A 9,539-nucleotide genomic window follows, 5' to 3' on the forward strand; every position below is an offset into this window, starting at 1 on the left:
TTTGATTGGTCCTTACAATAATACTGTCACAAAGTTACTGGCACACTACTATAACCTTTGAATCCGTACTCTGTTTTCATACTACCTGATGTTTGTTGTTGTTGTTGTTGTTATGTGCCGTGGAGTCGGAACCGACTCATAGCGACCCTGTACAGGGTTTCCGAGGGTGTAAATCTTTAGCATCAAATATATAATGTGGTGTTGATTATTATCCCTCATTTCTACATTAGTGGTGCTTGGAAAAGTTAAGTAACTTGCCCAAGGATCCAGAGTGTGTAAATAGTAGATCTGGGATTTGAAACTTAAACTCTTAGTGTCCAAACCTTTGCTTTTGCCACTGCCATATGCACATCTCTAATAACTGAGCAATGGGATGTGGTTAGAAATTATTTATGGTCTTTTACATTTAATATAAAAGGTTCTCAGCTTAGAAAATTGTTTGCATGTATTAATACTTAAGGAGCACAATGGCTCCATACTATGAGCACTGGACTGTGAACCACAAGGTCCAGGGTTTGAGCTGCCAGCCATTCCATGACAGAAAGATGAGGCTTTGTGCTCTCACAGAGATTTACAACCTCAGAAACCCTATAAAGGGTTGATATGAGTTGGAACAAACTCCATGGCACTTAACAACAGCAATACTTAAATTCATGGTATAACGGTTAGTAAAGGTCATCTCCTGGTATGTCAATGTGGGTTAATGTGCTGGACTGCAAAGTCAGTGTAAACTGCAAGTTAGGCAGTTCAAGCTCACCAGATGCTCCTCGGAAACTCTATACAGGGTCACTATGGGTAAGTACAGACTCAATGGCAGTAAACAACAACAACCATCACTGAAGACTCCCCCCCCAAGGAAATGGATTGACACAGTGGCAGCGTAATAATTGTGACAATGGCAAAGGACTCTGAAGTGTTTGGTTCTGTTGGCGCATCGAGTCGCTATGAGTGGGAACTGACTCGAAGGCACCTATCAACAACAAAAATCACTGAAGAAATGTGCTAATTGATGACTCCATGTTTGGGACATTATCTTTTAGCGATATTGAATGTGACAGGGAATTTTTTACAAACAATTAGTATTAATTATGGCACCAAATAATCCTTTTAGACTGCTGGCATGTTTGTAGATCTATTGTGCTCAAATGTATTGATTGTTACGAAAGGTTAGTCAAACGGAAAGAAATCATTACATTCTATATGAGAAAAGATATTTAAGACCAAGACCTAAATGTAATTTGTTGATAATATTAAGAAATTGAAAAAGATAGAAAAATTGTTGTTTTCTCCAGTCTAAGAAAACCCTTTTCTCTATTTTAACTACCTTGGAGAGCTCCTCATAGCAGTATAAATTCGTGTCTGGGAGAAGGGAAGTTCTCCCTTGCCTCCCTCACTTGCTTTTGGTCCCTACAGGGTTCTGGTTGCTCTGGAAGGTAAAGGTTAGAGATGATTAGACAGGAGGCAAATATTCCTCAGGAAATTCCTTCACAGCTGCCATCTCCTGGTCCATGGAGCCCTTGACCTCAGGCCTGGTGAGTTAAATGGGGGTGTGAGGTAGGGGAGGCCTTGACTATGTCCAGAGGCTCAGGGGCCCCTCGGTTCTCACAGGAGACTGGAGAGCAGGCGGTGGTTTCTCTGTTCTTTTTCTGATCTGTCCTAGGAGGGTCCCTATGCCTGTGTGTCAAAGCCTGAAGGAATCTGCTTCTCCAGTGCCACAGATCCTCACACATCCTGTGCAGGGTTATGGCTGCGCTCCAGCCCGGCTCCTCTTGGGCCAGGCTAGGGTTGCCTCAGCAGGTGGCCACATGACCTCCGCACTGTGCAAACACCTTGTATGAGATCTTCTTTCCGGAGGCGTTCTCCAAGGCATGGACCATCTGCAACACTGAGTGTCCTGTGCTGGTGTCCAGGTTAGAGAGCCGGCAGCCACATTGTTCCCACAGCTTCCTCAAGGCTGCAATGTGGTCCTTAGCCAGATCCACAACATGGATATGACTCCAGGAACCTGCACCATCCTCTGTGTCATAGTTGTTGCCAAAAACATTCAGGGACTCCTGTCACCCAGTTGCCACCTGGGAGATGAAACGCATGAGGTTGTTTGGGATGCTCTGTGGATCCTCGCCAATCCAACCTGAGGTGCAGGCACCTGTGGGGTCAAAGTATCACAGCAGCACTGTGCTCCAGGACTTGTCTGCCTGACACAGGTCCCAGATTATCTTCTTGATGAAGAACTTGGATTTGCCATATGGGTTGGTAGAACCACCTGTGGGGTGGGTGGCTCTCGTCTAGAGGCCTGTATTGGGGATTCCCATACACAGTGGCTAAGCTGGGAAACACCAGGTTCTTCACCGCACGTGCCCTCATGATCTCAGAAGTTGGATAGTTCCTGTCAAGTTGACATGGTAATAATCCAGAGGTTTCTGTACCGACTTACCCACAGCCTTGAGTCCTGTGAAGTGGATGATGTCCACAATGCCATGCTTCTTGAAGAGATGCTGTAGAGCTACTTAGTTTAAGAATTTCATTTCCTCAAACTCCACAGAGTGGCCTGTCAACTCCTGCACCTGTTGAAAGCTCTCGGGCACGCATCCTTCTCCATAGGTCTATTTACTTTGTATTTCTAATAAGAATAACAATTTCTAATAAGAATAACAATTACCATTTTGAGTGCTTTTGTGCATTGGTACTCAAGAGCCTGGTGGCGCTGGACTGTTAGCTACAAGGTCTCTGTCAGAGAAAGTTGAGATTATCTGCTCCCCAAAAGATTTACAGCCTTGGAAGTCCTATGCAGGGTGGTCATTAGTCAGAACCCACTTGATGTCAGTGGGTGTGTGCATTGGGCATCGTGTTGTGGAATTTTCTATCCTTGATCTATTTCATTGTCTTTTATCCTTTTGAAGTTCCCATTGTTGTTGTTCAGTGCCATAGATTTAGTTCTGACCCATAGTGATCTTGTATACAGTCTCCAAGGAGCAGCTGGTGAGTTTGAACTGCCGACCTTATGGTTAACAGTCCAGTGCTTATCCTACAGCACCACACTCCATTGTTGTTGTTGTTGTTAAGTGCCATGGAGTTAACTCATACCAACACTGTATAGGGTTTCTGAGACTTTAAATCCTTGCAGGATCAGAAAGCCTCATCTTTCTCCCACAGAGTGACTGTTGGACTTGAACCTCAGACCTTGTAGTTTGAAGTCCAGTGAGTGTCATATGGAACCACCACACTCCCGCTACTCTATTGTTATTGGTGATGTTAAGTGCCATTGAGTTGGTTCTGACTTACAGTGACCCTACCCTGTGTAGGGTTTCTGAGGAGCAACTGGTGGGTTTGAACTGCTGACTTTGCACTTCAAACTGACCTTTTGGTTCAATGCTTATCCTACAGTACTCCATTTGTTGTTGTTACATTCCATTGAGTCGGTTCCAACTCATAGCGACCCTGTATAGAGTTTCCAAGGAGTGGCTGCAGAGTTTGAACCTCTGACCTTTCGGTTCAAACAGACCTTGCTGTCCAGTGCATTAACCCACAGCGCCACATCAGGACTCCATTAGACAGGCATTATTATGTGCCTTTAACAATGAGAAAACATAGAATCCTTCTGTTCTTCTTTTAATTTCACTACAGATGTATTCTTCCCGGTAATGTTCTGTGGAACTAGGCAGGTTGGGACAAACACAATGGAATGTGTTTGTCTATTTAAAGCAAACCATTGAGCCACTGAACCAAACTAATGTGACTATCAGGATTGCTTTATATTTTCCCTTTTCATTACTGTATCACAACAGAGTAAACGCAGATTAAGAAAAAATGCAGTGGGGAAAAAACAAAAAGCAAACCCAAAGGAAGTAAACAGATAAACCCAGCTAAGAGTCATTTATCGAGCATGCATGTTATGTGTAACAATAACAGTGCCATCTTGTCATTTCCTCCAAGTTCTGACTAGATATTTGTTGGTCATGGATTTTCAGAAGAATGGCGGAGTTTATTTCTGCCATATCCCTGTGTGTAATCCAATGGAGTCCTAGCCTGATCCCTCCCCATATGAACCTCTGTGTCTCCCATAGTCCTGCCTTACAAGCAGCCAAGTTAATACAAGGGCTCAGTGGAAACCTCCGCTACATCAGCTTTCAGATATGTGTAACATCCAGGATGCCCATGTGGAGGCCATCAGGAAAACAGCTTTCAGACATTTATATATATATTTGCATTTTGTATATCAGGCAATTTTTAATGTCTCTTATATGTCAAATATTATGCTAGCCACATACAGTGTTTGGCATATAAGGGAGAATAAAAGAGTCTGCTATTTACAACTCCTATTTCTCAAATTATATTCAAATAAGAAAGCGAAAGTACATTAAAAAAAAAAAAGCAGACAGTTCACATGTAAAGGGAGGCCTCAGTATGGAACTGGTGATGTTCTAACAAGTCAAACTGGAATCTGAATGTCACCCTGAATGCACCTGATTTTGACTGGTCAGACCTGGTTAGTACTTGGATGGGAGACTGCCTGGGACTACTGGGTGCTGTAAGTTTTGGAGTCCTGGTGTGGCACTGTGGGATAAACACTCAAACTCAAAGTTGGTTTGAATCGCAAGGTTGCCTGGTCAAACTCACCAGCTGCTCCTTAGAAACCATATACAGGGTCACTATGATTCGAAACCGACTCAACGGCATGTAACAACAACACATTTCAATAACATGATCTGATTAGATGTAGAGTGAAGAGTATAGAAATATAATTCCCTTGTTGTTTGGTGAAAATGCTCAGGTAATTCTTTGTGTTTGGCATATGTAACTGGAGTAATGCCCTTCTTTGCATCTACCTACGAGTTATGGTCTCCACGACTATTTTAGGCATTTCCAACTTCTTTCTTCCAAGCCCCCAAACCCACTCTCACCATACATTCCCACTTAACCCTGATGGCAAATATACTTGCTTCAGTCTACAATTGTCCATCAAAACATCACTCCAAAAAATCCAGTGAGAACTGGTGGGACTTCATTTTGTAGATGATGAAGGTAAGACATGTTCCTGGATGGAGTAGGAAGAAATAAGATAACAGAGAAAATTTAGGGGAATAGGAACATGAGGAACATTGAATTTCATCATTGAAAGAAAATGAAGTCCAATATTGTGCCACGAGCAGGTAGAAAGACTGGTGGAACAGGGCAAACCCATGACTGCACGAATTCTTTCACATGGAGGTGGGAGTGTAAAGACAAGTGGGCCAGTATTTTCTTCCAGTGGGAGAAATGGGCTGGCTACAAACGGACCAGCAGCATCTCAGCTACCATTTGAAGAAGACATGGAATAGACAGGAGGGGCAGACACTAAGACGTGTCTACATTTTCTGTGGCTCCACTCGTGGGATCTTTCATAACCATTAAGTGAAAGGATGGATAGGGCTCATCTTTCTCCCATGGAGCAGCTGGTAGATTTGAACTGCTGATGTTGGCTATTTTAAGCCTGTTTCAAAATCCACTACAGACCCAGAGTTCCTTCTTAGAACTAGTTGTCGTTGCTGTTAGGTGGTATAGAATCTGTTCTGACTCATAACAACCCTCTACACAACGGTATGAAGCACTGCCTGGTCCTGCGGCGTCCTCACAATCATTGCTAAGCTTGAGGCCATTGGTGCTGTCATGGTGGCATTCCGTCTTGTTGACCCTCCACTTCCCCTAGGATGATGTCCTTCACCAGGGTCAGGTCCCTTCTGATAATATAGCCGAAGTATGAGAGATGAAGTCTCGCCATAGTGACTTCTAATGAGCATTCTGGCTGTACTACTGGAAAAAGTAGGAATGGTAGCAATGATAAAAATACCACCTGTTACTTGCTACAGTTTTGGGCTCTGTCTGGTCTATGAAAAACAAAACAAAACACACACAAAAAAACCCCAAATCCACTCCCATTGAATCCATTCTGAGTCATAGTGACCCTATCTAGTGTTTCTCAGACTATAAATGTTACAGTCTGAGAACGAACAGTCTCATCTTTCTCCCTTTCAGTGCCTGGTGGATTTGAAGTACCGACCTTTCAGTTAGCAGCCTCTGAGCTATCACTGGAAGGAGATGTAAATAAACTGAAGGGACAGACAGACAGTACAGTAGCTAATGCATAACCCACAGTACCAGTGGAGCTGCTTCTTCCATGTTTAAACTCTTACTCTTATTTTTACTTCAAAATAAGGGAAATGCAGTGGAATTAAAGCCAAGCTCCAATACTCCTTTCATTTGTAAACTTTAACTTACCCATAATGCTAGGGTGCAATATTTCCACATGAATGTTGATAGTGTTTCTCATGTCTTATTATCAATATGTAAAACCTTTCAGCTTGAATTAAGAAGTACTTGGTATTATCGCTTTCTCACTTGTGTTTTAAGACAAAAGTTAAATCACATGATGACTTATTGTTAATACTGAGTCTATTCTATTCTTTCTCCCTGTATTTTAAAGAACCCACACACTGGAAAATACAGATTTGATCTCCCAATGGCTAAATCTGTGGGATTACTTGGAGCAAAATAAGATTTTGACTCTACAAACTGTGGCCGTGGAAGATTAATTTTTTGCATTATGTCCCCTGGGGGTCAGGAGGTGTCTCCCTTCCTGTTTAGAATGTGTCCGTACTCCAGGTGGCTTTATTTAGGAGATTTACAAATATTGTCTGAAAGCACCTGTACTGTGGATTTGGTGTTTTAAGTTTAAATCCTTGATAATCAGCTATTGAATTCCAGGTGAAAAAGAACTGTAATAAATGAACAGCAAGTCAATTCTGTGTGAAACATGAAAGGCTTTGATACTGTGCAGCTCTTTATAAATAGGGGACCCGGCCACTATGTGCAGCATGGCTTTTTCTAGATGTTTCAACAGACACTGGGTTCCTGCCTAAAGGGACAGCGAGACCCACTCACTGATTTTGTTGGTGATTATTGGGTGTGATTTGGTATGAGGAAGTTTACCTTGACATGAAAACTTAGGTTTCTAGAACAACTTGTGTTTCCCATAGCTGCTGTGTTTTCTACCAAATCAAATTGCCTGTGTGGAATATCAGATTGCTTGCATGGGCAAATTAATCTCTCTCTGTCTTAGAGAAATATAGTTTTCTGACTCAGAAGCACACCTTTCTCACTCGTTCTCTCTTTTTTTCTTTTTTGCTCAAGAAAAGCTTCACTACAGGAAGAATGAACACATGTCTTATTAAATTACTTGAAATTTCAATTGTGGTTCAGACCTTTCTAATGATTAAACATCTATTTTTTTCAATAGTTTTCATTTGAATGCTAGAACCAAGTGTCTACATTTCATGGTTGAATGATGTTATATAATTAATCATTAATTAGATTATATTTAATAAGACTGATTTCTGTTACTAAAACAAGTAAAATGTCAAATCATCACGAATAATAAGTGACAGTTAAACTTTTAATAAGGACTTTCTTCATTTAAAATTTTATATACACCTATAGTGCATACAACCTATAATATGGATTCATATTTTACAGCCCAAAATAGCATAACATTAAAAATAATACAGAGACCAAGCATTTTCTTCACATCAAACATCATATAGTTAAATGTGTACAATAGACATTCTTCACAAATGTTCTACACAGAAGAGAAAGCTGTGGCTGAAGTATACTGTTCAGGTTGCACAGAACTGTAGAGTCTCTTGTGCATGATTTTGGCATGTATTCCCACCTAGTATCTGCTAGACAAATCACAAACAGCTCCGAAAGGGTAGAAGCAGATGATCTCCTTGAAGGTTTTCCTCAGTTCTTGACTCCGGAGTGCATAAATCAGAGGATCAATGATGGAATTACACATGATCAGGATGAGATACAAGTTAAAATGAGACATAAAGCACACACAGTATGGATTCTGGGGGCAGGAAATGTAGAATATCAGGTGGAGGAAGAACGGAGCCCAGCAGACAATAAAGACCCCAATCAGTATGGTCAAGGTGATGGCCCCCTTCATGTTGGCACCTTGGCGGATGGTGCCGGTGCCTGGGAGGACAGCGATCCTCTTGATGTGGAATCTGGCCATCAGGAACATGTGGACATAGAGAGAGACCATGAGAGCCAGCATGGTGAAGAACATGGTAATGAGGCAGATGATAACAACACTACTGTCAGAGTAAATGATGAACAAAATGCCCGACACAGTGCAAGCTGCCCAGATACAACTTATGATGATCGCAACCCGCTTAACCGTCATAATGTTATGGTATTGGAGAGCATAAAAGATGGTAAAATACCTGTCCACCGCAATAGAAAGCAGGCTGCAGATGGAGGCCAGCAATGAGCTACAGATCACAGAGTCGATGACATTGTCAACATTCACCGTGAAACTCTGCGCGTCCGTGTCTGTACTGTTCAGTAAAGTGATGACTATGGTTTCAGATCCATTGGAAACGCTCACCAGCATGTCAGCCACAGCAAGGCTACAGATGAAAAAGTACATGGGCGAATGCAGATTCTTGTTCTTGGCTATTGCTACAATTACCAGAATATTCTCCAATAAGCTTATGACACCCAGAGTCACAAACACTTCCGGAGAGACAAAAAGTTGCTCATAGCAACCTCCGTCCACATAACCTTTGCCCAGGGACTCGCTGGCATTGTTCTGCAGTCCGTAGCTGCTGTGGTTCCAAAAGTGGAGAGAGGTACGCATCCCAGGGTGCTGGGTCAAGTTCATCCTGCAGCGAGGGACTGCCAGGCCCCCCACCGAGCCTCCTGGGTCAGTAGCTCAGGGCTTTTCCCCAGCTCTTTCTGTCTGGAAGTTGCAAGGGTGCAACGCGTGCGCCTGCTCTCTGTCACTGTAGCAAGCTCCAAAGCTGACACTGGGATTTTTAGTCCCTTTGAGGCACAGCTATCCATATCTTCACTTTAAAAATCTTCAACATGTTCGTTCTCAGTTGAAAGAGTCTGCTGTTTGTCGCTTTCTTTTCTCTTCTGCTTTAACTTTACCCTCATGCATTTCAGGTTTTGTTTTGTTGTTGTTTTTTTCAAAATAATGTTCCTAGTGGCTGCGGTGCCCCTGGGAAGCCAAGCACCGCGCACGTGCTTACTGTGCGATCTCAGCCCAAAGCACAGCTCTGAGTGGTCCGGGTTGTGGGTGCCGGGTGTTGATTTTAATGGTCTGTGGAGGAGGGTGTTGAGAGTGGCTCCTCCCCCAGTTCCTTCTGACCAATCCACCCAGAGAGCAGTGAAGTCCGTTTGAGACAAGGATTAAGTTCCAGAGATAAACTGCAGGACGTCTCGGATTTAGATGCAGAAGCTGGAGGAGTAGGGAAGCTGGCAGGATGTGAGAGGGTGAATTTCCCTGCTCAAGTTTTCAAGGGAAAGAACTCGGTTCCTAGGACCCAGAGCTATTCTGTGATAACACAAGGAGCCGTGTGTGTGTGTGTGTGTGTGTGTGTGTGTGTGTGTGTGTGTGTGTGTGTGAGAGAGAGAGAGAGAGAGAGAGAGAGAGAGAGAGAGAGAGAGAGAGAGGACAAAATAAAATGGGAAACTCTGGAAATAGATACCTG

The 9,539-nt window shown here is 42.8% G+C and overlaps 1 protein-coding gene and 1 pseudogene across 1 annotated transcript; both read right to left on the reverse strand.

Moving 5' to 3' along the window:
• Positions 1-1,668: 1,668 nt before the first annotated feature.
• On the reverse strand, positions 1,669-6,307 carry LOC102831431 (annotated as a pseudogene).
• A 1,398-nt stretch (positions 6,308-7,705) lies between these two features.
• LOC102834757 (melanocortin receptor 4-like) lies at positions 7,706-8,745 on the reverse strand. The gene has a single exon (XM_006837531.1). The coding sequence runs from the start codon at positions 8,702-8,704 to the stop codon at positions 7,706-7,708; it is 999 nt and encodes a 332-aa protein (XP_006837594.1). The 5' UTR covers positions 8,705-8,745.
• Between the last annotated feature and the right edge of the window lie 794 nt (positions 8,746-9,539).

The sequence above is a fragment of the Chrysochloris asiatica genome, unplaced genomic scaffold (genome assembly GCF_000296735.1).
Source record: "Chrysochloris asiatica unplaced genomic scaffold, ChrAsi1.0 scaffold00021, whole genome shotgun sequence".
Lineage (NCBI taxonomy): Eukaryota > Metazoa > Chordata > Mammalia > Afrosoricida > Chrysochloridae > Chrysochloris > Chrysochloris asiatica.